Consider the following 18867-nt stretch of genomic DNA (forward strand, 5'->3'; position numbering starts at 1 on the left):
CTGTAAGCATGACACTATTAAGCACACTCGTGTTGATAAAAGTAAATGCTCATCTTCCATCTAGCTGGCTCACTGCATTCATCTTCCTGGCTCTGCATTTCAACAACGTCAGCTGCAGCATCCACCTCTGGAACGGAGAGGAGGTATGTAGCCGGAAGTATACGGCCGAGGCATTCAGTTTCATTGCATTGTATGTGACATTGTTTTTGTTTTGAGTACAATGAGTCCATTGGCTAATTGCATGACAGCTTTGCTACATTCATGGCTTTGGTATTCGAGGTTTTGTATACTTACCTGCCGAAAAAGGATACCTCCATGCAGGAGAAACAACAAAATAGGGCGACGAACTTGGAGGATAATCTCCGGGGAGCCGGGATAATAAGCTCATGAACACAAAATGCCTGCGAATGCTTCATAGTGATGTTCTCCAAGGCGTCAAATTCTTCAATTATATAACGATTGGCGATTCCTAATGAAGATGCATATAATACAGTATTGTACAAGTAGTCATTCAAACTTAAGCCCATTCGCCTTTCCTCTCGAACGGCTTCACAAACCTAGTCGCCTCCATAGTCACCTGTAGAGTCGCCATATCGATGGCAGTGATGTGAGCCTCGACCATGCAGAAGATATCTAGCTTATCTTTATCTGGGAAGTCCTGGGGGATGGTGACCGAGCAGTTCACGCCAAGACTGGTGATGACACCGGAATACTCTTCGTCCAGATGTCTGGCCTTGGTGCGCGGGGTGCGTAGCAGACATGGGAATGTGACGGGGAGATTGCACTCGGAGAAGTAGAATGCGCGGAAAAGGAGCATACAAGCCCAGTGCTGGGTGGAGAATTTGTCAATGTTTCTGAGACGTCTGCGCAGGGGCTGGGAGTAGATGAGGTGGGCGTCGACGTCGGATTTGGAGAAGGGGAGGAGAGAGGTGGGAGTAGTGTTTGTGTTATTGATGGTGATTTCAGTGGCAGTCTCTGCTAGACCTGTCTCCGCTAGGTCCGTGTCCACTAGATCGATATCTGCAGGGTCGGGACTATCAACAAGAGCGTCAAATTGACGGCCGTGTTCATGCTCGAAACGCAATGCTGCCTCGATCTGGTAATGCGCAATAACATCCGTGTATCTGCGCAGCGGACTGGTGCTCTTGACGTACGTATCCAAGCCCAGGGTTTCGTGCTTAGTTGGGGTTGAGGAAGAGTAGGCCAGCGGCACGCTGAGCTCATAGAAACCCTCACCGCCAAAATGGGCCAAGTTTTTGTTGGTGACGCGTCCGTACTCCGGATCGTACCAGGTGCCGTCATAAACAACGGGGATATTGCGTGCAGCACAGAATTGGCCGGAGACGTGCCCAGCCAAATTCATGATTAGGGAGACCAGATTGTACCGCGATTGGTCGCGAACGTCGTATGGGTCATGTGAGTGCACATTGAGCCGGATTACTGGGTCACCGAGATAATGGCGTCCGGTTGTGGATTGTAAATCGTACGGCGGCATCGGGGCGTCACCCGATTGAACTGCGACAGAAAGCTCTGGGCTAAGAGGAGTAAGGTCCATGGCGCCGTTCTTTCTGCGAGTTTGGCGGAATGCGAGCATGAGTTGACGCATGATGTGGAATCGATCTTTATCCTCGGGCCGCAGGCTTTCTTGGATTGTTTTACCATGTGGTATTGGTGGCTCGGTAAACGCGCCACCTATGGTGAAGGATTCTGACTGTTCTTCGGAATCGGGGTCGAAGAAGTCGCGCAGTGTTTTGTGGGTGAGATTGATGACGTTGTGAATTGTCCCGTTTTTTATCTCACTATCCAACATTTCTCCTCGAAGATTCATCTTCGCACTGAATGTTAGTACTGGCCGACCAGCCGCCAAACTGAAGTGGGGCTCAGTGAGAGATTTTGGAAGCATGGGGTAAGTGCGCTCTGGGATGTAGGTGGTGAAGAGTCGTGAGGCTGCATACTGGATGATAGGGTTGTCATGTCCAATAAAGGCTGTTGGATTGGCAACGTGGACATGCACCCAGAATGTATTACGAGATCCTGGGATAGGCTCCAGCGATATACCGTCATCAATTTCTTGCGCAGTCACATCGTCCACACAGTAGACTGGCATATCTCCCCAATCCTTTCTCAGGTATTGCATAGAATCTTGCAACTGATCGGCAGTGGTCTTAGAGCAAGAGTCCTCAATCGCTTCCAACTCCATGTCCTTTGCGAGGGATATGCCATGCCCCGGAAGCATCAGATATTGGTCAAGGGGTTGAAGGTTCTCCCAAGGCGCTATGATGCCGATCTCTTGTAATAAAAGACGTGTTGAAGCCTCACTCAGACCAAGAGTATTGTACATACCAGTGGCACGCATGATATGTGTTGCCGTTGACCTCAAAGTGCCTGACGGCATGACAGTGGCAGGGACCGAGTACAGCTGCAGATATTCGATGATCTTTTGGTCATCTGCATTGAACTTTTCGGTGGGCAGTTCTCGGAACACCAATGGGTTTCCATCCTGACCAGGCGAATACCTGTTGGAGGATGGACCCACGCTGGACATGATAGTCGGAGAGCGGAGCCTTCTGCTGAGGCGAATCAGCCGCTGTGCTTTGGCGATAAACCGGTGCATAGGGTGGTCTTTAGACCCCGGGGTGTCTTTGTGCATTGTGGTACGAACACAATGTGCTTGGTGTTCATGAGTCCAGTCAACGACCTGTTTGACAATGTTGGTGATCCGTTTTGGCTGCACGATGTATATCCGACTGAACAAGGAGCTGCCATCTTTTTCTATGAGGAAAGGATGCCGGCGAACAGCTTGATGAGTAGCAAACATATTGACGCTGGTCAGCTCAGATTCGTCAATGCCAAGAGCAGTTGTTGTCAATTTTTCGAGGGTCAAGTGGAGAACTTCGGTATCGTCTGCCACTGCATCATGAAGATTATCCAGTATCTGTGAGTTTTCTCGATAAAATTTCAAGATATGAGTCTTGAAGTTGCCCATCATCCTCAAAAGAGGAGCACCGAGTGGCCTCGGAAGACCACCCTCAGGGGTTAGCTGAATATCTTGACTTGCGATAGCCTCGCCATCCGGGAACCATGGCGTGAGAGGCTCAACAAGTTCAGTAGGTGCGAATCCTTTGATAACGTAGTCAAGCTCCGCGTTGGAGCAAATGCGCCAGTTCCCATTGCCATTATAGAACTGTTTCTGTTTGTGAACAGACCGCACGTAGATTCCGTAATTGAACACTCCGTCTGCGTTCAACCGGGCGATTAAGTCACCTTGCTCGAGATGTTCACCTTCAAATTCTTCTTTATCCATAGCCTCTTGGTACCTGTTTGGGTCACCCCAAGCATCGATTGTGTCGCGGCCGTTGGGCATTGTGCCAATCGATTTACCTGGTAATTCCAATGGCTGATTCTTGGAGTCGGATCGGCGCACTGGATCCATACTATTGGGGTTTGTATCCTGCCATTTCTGGAGATAGGTTCGAATGTCTCCATGCAATTCGAATTGGGACCTAAGGAGGATATTGCCATCGATGGGAACCTTTGAAGGCTCGTCTTGCTCGGATTTTTTCTGCTGAGATAGGAGAAAAGTTAGCTAAAAAATAGCAGCATATCCTTCAGTATAACATGCCTCACTGTCAGCTGGAACGGCTTCAGCTGACCCCAATGTTCTCGTGGTAGTCAAAAAGCATCGCCCCCCAGACAACACCGGAAGGTGAGCCGCGGACACAGTCGGCGTAAATCCTGCGCGGTTCTGTCGCCATGTGCAGAGGACAGGTGACCGATTTGCACCAGTCAGCTTCTGCAAAGCCCTTATTCTTGTAAGTGCCATTGCCAGAGCTTGCGCGGAAAGAATGCGCCTGTGGCTCGAAAACTAAGTGTATTCTGCCAGCATTTGCTATACCGCCAAGGGCGGTATCAAAATAGTCCCGTGATTTCGGAGGTTATTTCGACCAATCAAATCGGAGTATAGAAGTATAGAATCTTATTTATTTAGGGAAACCCTCTTCTTCTTTATGAGCACTGGATGAATATTCTCGTTTCGTCATATCTAGATTAAATTATAGTAAAAAAGCTTCCCTCACTAGAATAATCATCGTCAATGGGCCTCAAAGTCATAACATCAATATCAATCATGTCAAGCAATCCATTCAAGTCACAAATAACACTAGGGATAGTCATAGTATGTTAGTATATGTCAGCCCTCAGAGAATCGCCAAGGCTACACGCATTTGGAGCTCAAAATAAGACAAGCTAGTAATGCCTTGTGCCTTTTAAAAGGCCCTTAAACATTTGGTCGTTAGGGCTCTGAGTAATGTCGTCAGTCCGCACACTGGGTAATAGACATCATAGCTTGCACGTCCGGTGAGGATGACTTGAACAACCGCAAACCATAAACTAGTGAAATGGCGAGCATCATGAGATGAGAGACAAGGTCTGTTCTGCTAAGAAAAAGGGTGAGAGCTTCGACACGAGTGAAATATAACCATCTTCAATCGTTTTTTTACTTGTTCTAGAGCAGACCTAGGCTGTACTGCCTATCTTCTGGCGTTAAGGCCTTTCTTGGGCCGGCAAATCCGTTAAACAACAACGTAGGTTGCCTAAGGGGGACTACTCATAGAGAACAGAGATCTCCAGCAGAGCAAAAGGGTAAAGGTCCCCTTGGTTTTAATTTGTGTGAATACGAACCATGAAAGTGCGGTCTATCGTTTTCCATCGAAATTTGAGGCCAGAGTTCGAACTATTGCAATCCCGTAAGCTCCGAAGCTGCGTCGGCACTTTTCAAGAAAAAAGTATACTGAGACATCAGTGAGTTGACTCGTGCGTGGACCCATGCTCTTGATTCAGCCTATCGGACTAGCTTCTCCGGGATTCATACATAAATCCATAGACATACCTCCGTACCCTGCTCTCTTGCTCCGAAGTACCAATGCCCGACCTCTCCAACCTCATAAACAGGTCATTTCACCAACTGTGTCGATCCAAATTCCCCGCCATCTCCAATTACATTTCCTCTCACCGAAAATGTTGACGAAGATTGCTAATTAGCGTGGGAAACGTCTTCGTTATCGTTTATTCCGTACTCCCCGTGACCCCTTGGAATAGATTTGCCTCGGTTCGGAGCGAACTGTATACTTCATATGAGTCAAATAGGGTTATTGACAGAGCAAAAGTCTATAAAAAAAACTTGATAGGTCGCGAGTATCATTTCCCAATTTGTTTAAGCGAGACCTGGCGCAGCATCAGGATTCAGCATGTCAGGGGCAATCCCCCGCAAGTTTTGGTGGGTTAAAGCCGGGAGAAGTTCCACTTGTTGATCTTTTTTTTTGTCTCACTTGATCGGTCTTGTTTTCTCGATTTTTATGAATGTCAACCAATCATGTACTTTGTACTTTGTCCTATCTGGTGTAGCTCATTGGGTTAGTGCCACTAAATTCCAACTAGTGAAGCCCCGTTCGTTCAGGGATAGCGATTGACTTTAGTGGCACGCCAACACTTAATACTCCGTATCTGTTTGGACAAAGTAGAGCTCTCAGGGGTGACCTGTCGATCACTGGGGCCGAGAATTCACACAAGGTTATTGCCCTCCCACTCAATTTATATGTGGTAAACTCACTTTCAGCAAGTTTAGCCGATTGACACGGAAATTGACCGATTTAGATCCACTGCTGCACGTCCTAGTCCTGTCTAGCATGAAAATAGGTGCCCAAATACATGATCCTTGTACTCTGTGCCGAGTACTCCGTACGGAGTACATGTCGAGATCAGCACAAAAAAGGCATTCGGCTAAGCGACGTTCAATCCGAGCCTGGACATTGACTCGAATGAGCTGTCCAACATAGGCATGCATAGAGCATCCGAGGTTTTGCTTTTTCCCGTTCTGCTGCCATGTGCTTTTACTCCATATGTGGAGTGTGCAGCAGCGAACTACCAGCCAAATGCGTCCATCAAGCACGATCACGAACTTGTCACAAATTGTTGATCGATGTGTGAGCTCTTCCAGAGTCAATAAGCAGGAGCACCTGCCCAATCGAGGATCGCGTACCTAGTCCGACCCCGGTCTGCATGGAACAGAGTCCCTGAACGGTGCTTCTGCAGATGATTCTTCTTTTAGCTCTTGTGGCTTGGCTTCCGTTCCTGCCGGGCCCACTATCCAAGAGAAGTGCGTTCAGTGGCTTGGGGAATATCCTCCGATTATGGAGTCTTCCAAGCCGAAGCTATTGAAGGGCTATATAAAATGAATCCATGGGCCCGCACCGTATGTTAGGGCATACATTCTAACTCTTGGTCATCTATTTCCAGTTCCTCCATTGGACCATATTCTCTTCTCTTATATATTTTTGGATGATTACATTTATTATACTGTCTACTTTCCATTGATAAAATGCCCTCAAGTAACGGATGGCGCGCTGTAGCGCTGTCTCTGGCTCTTGTCCCTCAGGCAATGGCAGATATCTGTGCGACACTCAAGGCCGGCGGCATTGAGATCGAAAACCGTATTTCCTTGGCCTACAATTCCGATCTGACCGAGTATTGGTCCACGGCATGCGGTGATCTCAAGCCAACATGCATTGCAGCCCCTTCCAGTGCAGCGGAGATGGCGCAGGTTATCAAGAACTTGCATAATGTGGATACTCTCTTGTTTGTTCTCCCCTTACACTCTCAGCAATGATGTCGGCTAACCCTCATCAGTGCCATCAAGAGCGGAGGACATAATCCCAACAATGGATTTGCTAGTATTCAGGACGGATTGTTGGTTTCGACCAAGAATTTAGATCAGGTTGACTATAATCCCGAGGATCACACTGCTATCATCGGCCCTGGGCTTTCATGGGAAGAGGCCCAGAAAGGTCTTGAGGGAACTGGTCGGACTATTGTTGGAGGTCGAATGGGAGGAGTCGGAGTTGGTGGATATATGCTCGGAGGTATGTGATTCTGCAATCAACGTGGAGTTGATCACTAATGATTCATAGGTGGTATGAGTTTCCTGAGTACCCAGTACGGCTGGGCTGCGAACAATGTCTTGGACTACGAAGTTGTCCTTGCCAATGGTACTATTGTCCACGCAACCGAAAGCGAAAACCCAGGTGAGTGATACTATACCAATCATATAATCGTGGAAACACTAACACTCGATAGATCTCTTCAAAAGCTTGAAGGGAGGCGGCAACAACTTCGGAGTTGTTACTGCATACACCATGCAGACGCATCCTCAAGATCACAAGGTCTGGGGTGGCAACTATGTTTTCACAGCCGACAAAGCCCCCGAGATACTTACGGCAGTGCGCAACTTCACTGACGAGTATCCCGACGACAAGGCGGCAATAATCGTAACCTTTGAGCGCAGTCTCTTGCTTGACCTCTGTATTTTGTTCCTCTTTTACGACGGTCCCGAGCCCCCCTCTGGAGTCTTCGACGAGTTCACTGCTATTAAACACACCTCAACGGCCAAGACCTATGACAGCTACTACGATCTGCTCAAGCATAATGACTTATTCATTCTTAAGTAAAACATGCAAGTCCCAACGCTTGGCGCTTGCTAACTAGTTAATAGGGGACAACGCTACATCATCGCCACCGAGACCACACCCCTCCCTAACAAAACTGTGGGAGCGGCCCCGCTCCAGGAGTACTATGATCATTTCCGCGACGTGACTGGGTCCGTACTAGGAGTGGCCGGGATAATAGGTTCAATTGCCTTCCAGCCCATGCCCAAGACATTCTCACAGAAGGCCAAGGATCGCGGTGGAGTAAGCATTCCATTCCCAATGAAAGAAAAGAGAGATCATATTACTAACAAATCCCCAGGACCTCCTCGACATTCCTTCCGATCAACCGTACATTATCATTGAGCTCGACTTCTCTTACGGCCTATCCGTCGACGACAGCAAAATCGACGCAGCCACGGTCGAACTCTACCAGGGAATGGACAACTTGGTCCAGAAGAACATCGACAAAGGTCTTCTTCCCGACGTTTATCGTCCATTGTTTATGAATGACGCATACTACCGCCAGGATTACTGGGGCCGCATTAGCCCCGAGTCAAAGGCGCTTGCTCTAAAGACGAGGAAGGCGTATGATCCCCAAGGGTTCTTCCAGAAGCGGACCAGTGGAGGCTGGAGATTGAGGGACTAGGCATTGGATATATTTATCTCATCTATAATTGTATTTACGAAGACTTAATCAATTGTTTTTAATTATGACTCAAGAGAAATGTGTTGGCAAGTAGATGCGTCGGCGATCCGTCCATAATATATTTTGTATGAGCTTCCGGTTACCAAAATACCTACCAAGCGGCTCCAATTGGAAAAATAAACCCTTGCTGATCATTGAGTCAAGATGCAATGCCCTGAAACTTGATCTACTGTGCATTTGCCATCCTAGTCAATAATTAGATCAAAATTAGGCGCCTGCTTCAGATTTGCAGACGCCAAGGGAACGAGTGGCTGAGAGCGACCCGCGGCGAGTTAGGGTTTTCCTCCAAGCGCCATGGTGGACTCGTCAAGCGGAGCTATATTGTATATTATTATATTATTGTACTTATTCTTCCAATGGAATGTTGTCTTTAGCAAAGAGCTATGAGCTCCCATACCATCTTAAACTATTATTCATGCCGATCGCTATATGCGACAGAGAGCTCAATGAAAGCCAGGTCACCCAATTGGGTACGGCGCTTCTCCAATCTGTAACACACAAAGGCATAGCCCGGCTTAGGGAGAGTCTAGATTCTAAATCTGATACTAATTTAATTCGGTCTAGACTTCGGACAATTGATGCCATTGAGAGACCTTTGTTAATGTCTACATAAAGAACCGGAACCAGCCCGGTCTTCAATTCTGACAATCAGCTTCACTTTCTTTCAGTCCCTTTGTTCTTGGGTTCATTCTACTTTCTTCCAGTCTTTCTTCTAATATTTCAAAGCCTTTCATTTCACATATATCTACTGCACCATTGCTTGCTTGAGTACTGTCCTCGATTCGTCCTCAACTCGATACATCAGCGTATACCCAACCAGCCCGGACAATTGACCCTCCAAGCCCATTCGTTACTTCAATTCATTTCAATCCAAAATGGCTCCCCGCTACGGCGCCCTCGGCGCAACCTTCCAACTCTCCCGCCTCTTCCAAGCCTGTTCTCTAATCGCCATAATCGGCATGGTAGGCAAATTCATCAGCGTGATAATAAATAACAACGCCACACCACCAGACATCCTAATTGGAACAATCAGCGTGGTAAGACCAAGTCTCCTCTCATACACATCTAAATACTTCCTTCAACCCATCCCCTCTCCAAAAAAGTTCAAACCCAGTAACAATTCCACCCACAGACCTGCATCGCGGCAATCTACTGCATAATCACCGCAATCCTCTACACAGACGATATACTTCCATTCCTACCCTGTGCAGTGCTCGACATGCTACTGCTGATTGCGCTGATTGTCGTCGCTGTCATTGTCGGCAAGCCTCTCTCGTACTTGAAGTGTACGACGCTGGCGGAGCTGGGCGATAAGGATGCCACGTCGTATGCGTTTGTGTCAAGACTTTCGAGTTATATTGCTAGTGTTAGTGGGAAGATTGACTATGTTTCGTGGATTGGGGCTTCGAAGGCGATTTGCATCGAGACGAAGGCTATTTGGGGGTTGAGTATTGGGCTTTGGTGAGTTCTGATCCTCATTCTTAGGTTTGATGTTAGGATTTTACTGACTTTTGGTTTTGGTTTTAGTATTCTATTTTTCTTCTCTGTTATTTGCAATGTCTGCCTGTGGCTGCAGAAGAAGAAAGCTCTTGCTGTGAAGAGTTTGGAGTAATGGATCGGGTAGTTTATGAGGTTATATATCGGGGTCTGGGAAGGTTATGGGATGAACGAGTTGGATCAATTGCTTTCTTATGTCTTTCTTCATGATAATTCTTATAACGCATGCATTAATAGTCCATTTCAGATGAAATCAAACCAAATCAAGATTCATAGAGTACATCCAACATCAATAGATGCATTTAATGGAAAACCTCTAAAATCTACCCCGAACTCACAGGCGGAATAACAGCCACCTCACCCCCTGCCTGGATAAGAATCTCCCCATCCTCCTCGATATCAACATACTCCCCATTTAAACTAACACCACAAGTGGACAGGACCTTGTGAACAATGCCAGGATATTGCTGCTCGAGTTCGCCAAACAGAGCGGATAGTTTCAAGGGCGCGGGGAGCAATTCTGTGTTTTTGGAGGTGTATTGGGATGCCGTTGCGAAGTAGTGGACTGTGAATGTTTCCGGCATGATGGATATAGTTGAGGAAGGTAATTTACTGAAATGACAGTGGGAGAGGAGAATGTAATTGAAGGTTGAAAGTTGAAAGTTGAAGCCCTGGAGGTGTAAGAAGAACCTCGGGAAGTTAGATAAGAGCAGATTGGATGACCAATGGAATTGCCCAATGCGGGGTAAATTACTTTAAAAGGCAGGTTATATACGAAGTATACGACGTAGACTAGTGACTATGGTATACTTCAAGTTAGATCTGTAAGTAACAGCCAGTATCCCGCTGGGCATGCATTCTATTGTAGTTTACACTATTTCAAAACTATCTACTTCGCAAGCTCACGGAATGCCCTCGCCATATCGGCCTTCAAATCCTCCCAGTTCTCCAATCCAATACTAATCCTCAACAAATTCCGATCAACCGTCGCATCCGTCATAGTCCTCCACTCAATAAGCGTCTCAACTCCACCCAGACTAGTAGCATGCTGGAAGAAATGCAATTTACTCGGTAACTCACGAGCAAAGCGCATCTCCTTCATAATAATAGAGAAAACAGGCCCGAACCCATTAGGCATCTGCTTCTTCAACCAGTCACCCTCGACCTTCTGTAGACTGGCATGGAGGACTTCACCGAGAACAGCTTGCACAGCCGCCTCATCGCTATCAGGCGCGGGGTTAGGCGCATGCAGGGCAGTATCAAGCCAGGAAATGAGATGGGCAGCATTCTCGCTCTGGCGCTGCACGCGAATCTCCAATGTGCGCAGACTGCGAACACCGAGCCAGCCCTCCATGCTACCCATGACGGTTCCGATAAAGAGACGGTCGGTTTTCAACTGTGCGGCCCAGTCATCGCGGTTCGTGGCGAGGACGCCGCATAGCATATCGCTATGGCCGCCGAAGTATTTAGTACCTGAGTGCATGATGATATCGGCGCCGAACTGGAATGGCTCTTGGAGGCCTGGTGGGGCGAAGGTGCTATCGACGATAAGGTATGCGCCGCGGGCGTGAGCTTTAGCGGCGTAGGATGCAATATCAAAGGCGGTGCCTTGGGGGTTGACGGGCGTTTCGAGAAGGATTACATCTCCTTTTTCGAGTTCCTCGGGTAAGCAGTCGAGGGGGAGCTTTTGTAGGCCTGTTAGGCGGGTGAAGAGGGCGATGACGCCGTGGCAGCCGTGGTAGCCATCCCCGACGGAGATGCGGCGGGGGTTGAGGAGGGTGAGGGCGCCGTGCAGGGCCGATAGGCCGGTGGAGTAGCTTATAACTTGACCGTGTAGGAGGGAGGAGAGGATTGTTTCGAAGCGAGTAGGGTTCGGTGCGGACATGCGTGAGTAGATATGGGATTTTGGGTCAAAATCGGCCTACATTGACCATGTGTTAGGCGATGAGACATACAATACCGAGTCAAAGTGCATACAGGGGTGGCATCGGCAGCCGGTACTAGGTGGGTTGGATCATTGGAATAACGAAATGTAGTAGAGAGATGCATAGGAGGAGCGACATCAGTAACGAGATTCAAGGCATCATCGGCATGCAGGGAGCGCGTAGAGGCGCCAATGGCTTCGCTAGAATGAGACATGATAAAAAATGATATGTTTGGTTCTTGAATTGTATGCACAGAAAGGGCCCGTCAAGCAAGTTATTATACACCAGAAGATGCAGGATCCGATCTCGGGAGGGGGGAAATCATGCAATGAGTCATGTCACGTGCTGGGAAATCACGCAATGAGTCATATCACGTATTAAGAAATCACGGGGAGAAGAGAGGAGATGGAGAACAAATGGAATTATCGACGGATGGAGCCCATGCGAGATGGTTCCCGCACTAATCCAGGAAGAGCTGCCTTAAAGCTTGCGCGTGCTGTCGAAGAAGGTTAGCGAGAGAACAGCACAAGACAGGGAGGTATAACTAACAAGCCTCTGTATCAAACGTAACAGTGAGATCGTCGTGTTCGATGGGATACTCGGGCATGTCAAGGCACACAAAGTTGGAAGCTGGATCATCGTCCTTCTTAGGCAGTGCGAACTTGGCATCTACCATACGAATGCCGAACTTGCCGGACCGGCCGAACGACTCCATAATATCGGTACCCTTAAGAATAAAGTTCATACATGTGCCATGCTGGAAGTCCCCGAAGAAAGCAAGCATTTGAACGACTTTCTCTTGTCGAACAATCTGGACTCGTGCCAGGGATGCTTCCCATTTCTTGTAAATGGGAACCATACTCCGTCGGCGGGAGATGGTGAACGATGTAGCCATACTAGTTTGGTCAGCAAGATCCTGACCAGAAGGTTGGATATGATAGACTCACCCATCGTAAAGCACTTGGAAGCCAGTGACAGCTGTCTCAAAGGCATGAAGATCTACAATGGGATTAGCAAAGCCACCAAATTATCAGAAGTAGACATACCCTGCATGGTGGGGAATTCCAGTCGGCGGATCATAGGCTTAGCCGTAATCTTCTCAAGGAAGCCGGTTAATTGCCCTGCCAGTTCAGGGCGAATGAGGTTATCCGCAAGCGAAAGGGTCATATCCTGCTGCGCGGAGCGGAACAAGCTCATGCTCGTCTTGCTCTGAACGTCCAAGCCAATTTTCAATTCACCAGGTCCTGAACAAAATTAGCAACAGAAGCGAGACAAGGAGATAGAAAAATCCTACCCAAGTTGATACGATCCGTGACAGAACCCCATTCAGTAGCTACAAAGGCCCTCAAATGTTCCGATAGAATCGTCGGTCCATAACCATGTTCGACGTAAGCATGCTCCTGATCAATGACAGAGACACTTCCGGCGGGGAACTGGAGGTATTTGACCGCGGGCTGGCCAGTGAATGCATCTTCGGGCTGCTCAATGCAATAGGAGTTGATGGCAAATTCGGGCGACTTGAGTTCTCCCTCTCGCGGAATCATGCCGAGCAGCACGGAATGGATTTCCGTACGCTCAGCCACCTCATGGAAAGTCATCAACATGGATCTAGTACGGCCGTCTTCAGTCACTTTGAGGAGAAGAGCCGGAGCACCGTCCTCTCCTCGCAAGAGACCGAACACTATCGGTGACCCGTTGCCCAAAATATGGCGAATGCTACTCAAAGTCTTGACCTTCGGGCTAGTCAGGACAGCTAGTCGGAATCCCCGATGCGCATTGCGAGTACCAGTGCCTTCGGTCACGGTGACAGATCGCTCGAACAAACGAACTCGGCATCTTTCTGTGGGTTCTGAAGGGAACGCCTTTGGTGTGCCGGGATCCATATATTGGAAAACCTTGAGAGTATTCTCAAATACCACAGTCTCGCCTGCCTCCGGATGGAGGCTGTTCTCCGACTTCTGGGTGTATTTGACGATATTCCAAAGGGTCTTGAAATCTTCTTCCTTGAACATTACATCCAACTCGAATCCTCGGGGGAGCTTCACTCGCATAGAATGAGACCGGACTTGCCAATCCACATCCTCCCAAGTCGGTCCCTGCTTGCGATCGGACTGAATCAAAATGTTGACAAGTTGACTTTGGCTGGTGATTGCCGCAAAAACATACCAATCCGCTCGTTCGCGAACGATGGTCAATGCGCAGGGCATGGCATATTGTTGCTGCCCATCATCATCGCTGGAGCTGACGCAAACCTGCACGAACATGCTACCATAGCTGAAGTATCGACTTGTGTCACCCAAAGGCATCATGTGGACCAAACCTGGAGTCTTGCCTGCGGTATCTACCAGCATTGATCTCGTTGCCGCGCCAGATAAGACTGCTGAGACGTCGGGCGCATAGAAAGGGTAACGCAGCCAAATACTAGTATCCACCTGGCTGGGAGAGCCTTCGTCTGAGACAACCACGACGAGGATGTTATTTCGTTTGATGGACATGGACAGCGATCGCAGGTGATTGGTGAGAGTTTGATGTATACCCAGAAGATCAGCCAACTCATTGTCGCCGGTGGTACTCACAACGGCTAGTAGGGCGTCAACGCCCATCGCACCATATCGAGAGAGTTCATGATGGCTGGGCACAATATTTTCATTTATCCATAATGCCTTTCCAAGATCAATCACAGCTTGCTTGACGTGAGTAGGTGGAGATGTCGAACGGGAACGGGCATATGCTTCCAATCGTGTCTTTCCGCGCAAAAACCACCAGACCGCTGCCCGAATCCATTCTGCTAACGATGTTTCTACCAATGGCTTAACATCCTCTGCTGCGAGTTTAATGGAACTCTCATATCGTGCATTGTACTCTTTGAATTCAGAAAATGCCGTATTACCAACTTGGTTGGCAATATTCCGAAGAGAGAATTTGGCGGGTTGGGCGCTGCGCGGCGGCTCTTTGACTTCGCGACTGGGAGGTGATGTCCGGTTTGATGCGGGAAGGTCCTGGGGTGGCGGTTTGGCCTGTGTCGGTGAAGCCTTGCCGGGGCTACCTGGGGTGAGATTCGTGGGCATTCGTGGGTCAATTGGAGTGAGATTCGCCGGTGCGCGTTGTGTTGAGGGGCTTGGGGGATTCCGAATCGAATCAACAATAGACTTCATCGACAAAGAAATGGATGGCGCATGCGGAAGTCCCGCCGTTGTGGCTGTTTCGTTGGCATATTCGGGATTGTAAGCTTTTATGGGCGGTTCCGGGCTAGAAGGGCTAGGAGGGCTGGGTGGAGGCGAGATATCATCGTCTTCAGCTCCAGGAGACAATGTATCTTCCTCATACCGATGATGCAATGCACGACCTTCTTCCGCTTGCATCTTGTCGCGGACACGTTGTGCGAACGAACTCGCCTCGGCATCGCCACGAAACGATAATCGAGAGCCGCTGCCGCTTGAAGGCAACGCCCTCAGGAAATCAGCATCCTGAGGATTTTGCATCAGAGGGGGTTTCCAGTCCGATCTATCACGCTGAGGCGAACAAGCCGCCTGTCGGGATCGCGCATCGCCATCGCCCAACGATGTGTCAAGTCGGAGATTTGGCAGATGCGATCGTGAAGGGTCCAAGGGAGACGCAGGGACATTGCCAGACTGGGTTCCCCTGCTGTCCGACCGTTCACGAGCCCGCGAGATCTCAATTGTTGGCGAATCCGTCTCATCGCCTCCTTCACCGATCACTTCTGGGGTTTGAGGGCTAAAGCCTACCCGCAGCCCTTTGCCTTTGCGACCACTGGGCTTAGCAGAAGCAGGAATGGGAGCAGGCACGGTAGTGGATTTGTCTGAGAGATTGAAAGGTGCATAGTTCTCGCGAGGCAAGGCTGGCGCTGATTCTGGCGCTGGCGCAGTCACTGCCTTGGAAGGAGGGTATCCGGAGATGTCTTGTGAGGACGGAAGGCGGTGCGCGGCAACGTTCTGCGGAGGAAGGTATCTAGGGTCGTTGGGCGGGGGAGCTGGAGTAGATTCTGCGGGGCGAGAGCTCAGGAAGTCTGCGATTTCTTGATGTTGATGCGACGCAGTTTTGCTCTTATCTTTGGAGAATAGTTTAGTTTTCCAATGGGTCTTTTTCGCGGGTTTGGCCTCGGGTTTGGCCTGCTCCGCGGGCAGAAAGGAGAATGGATCATCGGCAGACATGACAGGAAAGATGGCGAGTAGACGCAGTCCACATCGCACTCAATGCAAAGCACACACCAAAGGATACCAGTCCTTGTGAAATATCCCCTCTCCCTGTGTGTTGAAAGATCGACAGGGGCTTTAGACCTGATAAGGATTGAGACCGAATAGCGGGGAAGGGGAGAGGGGAGAGGGGAGAACAGGCAGAATTAAGAAGGGAAAGGTGGAGGTTAAGTGTGAAGTGTCAAAAGGATTCGAGTGTCTCAAAATAGTCTCAAGTGTCAAGTGTCAAGTGTCAAAGTGTCAAGAGGAAGGAGGGGTGGCTAATCGTAGCGCCCGTGCTTCAACTATCAGAAACAAGATTAGCCCCAAATTTCAAAGTCCCAAAATTAAAATAAAAAAGCAACTTACTTTGGAATACTCCGTGGATTAAATTGGTATTGTTAGCTGGACCAGCAGCCTGAGACAGATGGTAAGAAGAAAAGAAGAGGTACGGAGTGTACCAGGGGGGGACTGAAGTAGCCCTGGAGATACTCCGCAGGTACCAATTGCCGCAGTGGAGTTGGGGCTTCTGTGGATCTATTAAGAAGTACGGAGTATTACCTATGTTGTATGTTGTATGTAGCGAATATTAATAGGGTTCACAAGGTTAACAGGGTTAATTTGTATATAAATAGGCATATTAAGAGACATTTAGGTGTTTATTAGGTGATTCATATGGACATGTGCTCCATCTCCATATCTATAAATCTACGGAGTACGGAGTATATAATTCCACATACCTCAAACACCTATAGAACGCCTTTCAAGCCACCAAGGGCTATATATATCCAATCAGCTTAGAGACCGCGCTCGTCTCATACTGAAACCCCACTAGGCCCAATCGGAATGAGGGACCCACCGCTGACGAGTTTTGGGATCTTTGGGAGCTTTGGGAGCTTTGAAGATCGAAGATATTCCTATGGAGTACTCTGTACGGAGTACATAAGTTGATATTAGGTATCCCTACCTACAATGTTACTCCCTTGTATTTACTTCCTACTCCATATCACGGAGTAAATAATGTCTTAATAAAAAGTCAAAATATCCCTTAATCTATCTCACCTAATCTCATCTAGGGGCTTCTTAGCGCCCAAATTTTAACACTAATCTAGTTAATAGGGATTTAGATGAGGTGGTTCATTTGTTAATTTGCCCTATTTGGTAAATCTCGTGGCGTCTTTCCGGATAGGAGGCTTGGCTGTAATGTGTCTTCCTCAATTTGGCATTTGATCAGATGTTCGTTGGTCGGCTTCCCCCTTTGGTCCTCCCGTTGCCATGGAGTGGCATGCAAGATCCCTATTTTGCTTCAGTCTCTACAACATACAATATAATTTTGCTATCCTCATATACCGATGGATATGTATTGATCACAATAGCTGCAGATATCTGCAAGCAACCTGCGAGTAAATTGTCCTTTGCTTGTCACCGCTACATGTCTTACTCTTATCGATAATTCCTCGACCGACCTTCATAGTGCCTATCCTGACAGGAGATCATTCGACAAAAGCTCACGCCATACACGAAGAGCAAAGAGCCCAGAAAAATACGAGATCAACAGTAGCTCGGACCACCCCGCGTCTGGACAATCAATATCTGCTTGTGAGACCCAGCGTTCATACCTACACCCTGAAGTAGATCACCCGGGCCTCGGGACCTCGGCCACAGCACTGCTTACTCACTATGTACATAGTCTTTATTGGGACTTCCAAGGTAGGTTTTAAGTACAAATGTATCACAATTAATGAACAGATCATCTCATTATGGCTTGACATACCAAAATCAGGTGTTTTTTATCCTAGGCTCTTAGAAGTATGGAGGGCCTTGCAGCAAGCCACAGAAGGTGTCAAGTTACAGCCCTGTATTCCAATACTAACTGACTGACGTCTCACACTGAACTGATACTTACATTAATATATTCATGTATGTCTAGGGGAATAAGTTACTTCTAAGCTCCATGCATGTGGTCTCGGTTTTTGTCCAACTTATAACTACTAGACATCCTCACTTGGCAAGGTAGCAATATATCATCACGATAACATCACCCAAAGCGAAGAAATGGAATCTCCAAATTCTTTCTAGACTTCCAGGTGTTTGAGTACTACTAGCTAGCTAGTAGATAATATCATGAAGAATGAGAAAATACCATAATATAATAGAAAACTGATAAGAAATATAAAAAAAGGGAAGAAAAGGAAGACTGCCTCTTATGGTATGAGATCATGTGACTTTGGGGGAAATATTTAAACAGCAGGGCGCAGTAGACCGTTTGAGACTAGTTAGATTTGCTGTAAACCCGTCGAGACTAAGTCTAGAATAAAATATCAACCGTCATCTCTACTGTGGACTCTAGTAGTATTCATTCCCGTCATCCTGCAGCAGTAGTATGGGATGGCTGGGCTGTTACAGACACAGACACACAGAGACAATCAAAGTTATATACTGCAAGGGTGGGCAAGCACACAGCAGTCTGGTTGAGCATCGGAACAAATAACTCCTAGCGCGAGCTAGGAACAATATTAGATCCAGATTTAATGATTAGACATGATGCTGATTTCTTCACGGCAATGCCGAACATCTAAGAGAGTAAGAAAGGAATGTTGGTTTAGAGAGACATTGTACTAGATTAGGCAAGCGGCTTTTGGTTGACGGGCTTAGGTTGATTCAGGGTGTTAGACTCGTGGGATGAAAATGAGACTATTAAATGAGGAACTCCATGTGGCGTTAAACTTTTGGTTAGTGTTTTTTTTATGTCGCTTAGGGAGTAAAACATCGTATGTTGTATAGCCCTACGGAGTACGGAGCGTACACATTCTAATGTTGGTTGTTTCATGACTCAGTATGACTCAGTATACTTCGAAGTTTCTAGAACTACATCTTGTCTTAGCCACCCTGAGATCAATGCATACCAGTACAGGGTAACTGGGATCTGAACAACACTTTCAATTCTTTGTACTCTGATACCACCGTACTTGTCTTACTAGAGACCTCCAGGGCTGAAACCACCACTGGAGTTAGGCAGCTAATGCAGGGCACTAGACCCTGAAAGGCTTCCTATTATCTGCACC

General features: G+C 47.9%; 6 protein-coding genes across 6 annotated transcripts; 2 read left to right on the forward strand and 4 right to left on the reverse strand.

Moving 5' to 3' along the window:
* Positions 1-517: 517 nt before the first annotated feature.
* On the reverse strand, positions 518-3755 carry PEX2_022770 (exoribonuclease II; the record flags this gene model as incomplete). The annotated part of the gene is made up of 2 exons (XM_016739552.1): positions 518-3586; positions 3654-3755. The coding sequence occupies 2 exons, from the start codon at positions 3753-3755 to the stop codon at positions 518-520; spliced, it is 3171 nt and encodes a 1056-aa protein (XP_016596296.1).
* A 2621-nt stretch (positions 3756-6376) lies between these two features.
* Positions 6377-8127, forward strand: PEX2_022780 (FAD-binding oxidoreductase; the record flags this gene model as incomplete). The annotated part of the gene is made up of 6 exons (XM_016739553.1): positions 6377-6633; positions 6685-6917; positions 6966-7079; positions 7132-7498; positions 7547-7742; positions 7801-8127. The coding sequence occupies 6 exons, from the start codon at positions 6377-6379 to the stop codon at positions 8125-8127; spliced, it is 1494 nt and encodes a 497-aa protein (XP_016596297.1).
* A 935-nt stretch (positions 8128-9062) lies between these two features.
* PEX2_022790 (uncharacterized protein) lies at positions 9063-9799 on the forward strand (the record flags this gene model as incomplete). Its single annotated transcript, XM_016739554.1, has 3 exons — positions 9063-9224; positions 9320-9648; positions 9715-9799. The coding sequence occupies 3 exons, from the start codon at positions 9063-9065 to the stop codon at positions 9797-9799; spliced, it is 576 nt and encodes a 191-aa protein (XP_016596298.1).
* Positions 9800-10007: 208 nt separating this feature from the next.
* On the reverse strand, positions 10008-10268 carry PEX2_022800 (MoaD/ThiS family protein; the record flags this gene model as incomplete). Its single annotated transcript, XM_016739555.1, has 1 exon — positions 10008-10268. The coding sequence occupies one exon, from the start codon at positions 10266-10268 to the stop codon at positions 10008-10010; it is 261 nt and encodes an 86-aa protein (XP_016596299.1).
* A 305-nt stretch (positions 10269-10573) lies between these two features.
* Positions 10574-11823, reverse strand: PEX2_022810 (cystathionine gamma-synthase; the record flags this gene model as incomplete). The annotated part of the gene is made up of 2 exons (XM_016739556.1): positions 10574-11605; positions 11662-11823. The coding sequence occupies 2 exons, from the start codon at positions 11821-11823 to the stop codon at positions 10574-10576; spliced, it is 1194 nt and encodes a 397-aa protein (XP_016596300.1).
* Positions 11824-12031: 208 nt separating this feature from the next.
* On the reverse strand, positions 12032-15781 carry PEX2_022820 (uncharacterized protein; the record flags this gene model as incomplete). The annotated part of the gene is made up of 5 exons (XM_016739557.1): positions 12032-12105; positions 12159-12505; positions 12557-12608; positions 12656-12853; positions 12904-15781. The coding sequence occupies 5 exons, from the start codon at positions 15779-15781 to the stop codon at positions 12032-12034; spliced, it is 3549 nt and encodes a 1182-aa protein (XP_016596301.1).
* Positions 15782-18867: the final 3086 nt, after the last annotated feature.

The sequence above is a fragment of the Penicillium expansum genome, assembly GCF_000769745.1.
Source record: "Penicillium expansum strain MD-8 chromosome Unknown contig60, whole genome shotgun sequence".
In the NCBI taxonomy this organism is placed as follows: domain Eukaryota; kingdom Fungi; phylum Ascomycota; class Eurotiomycetes; order Eurotiales; family Aspergillaceae; genus Penicillium; species Penicillium expansum.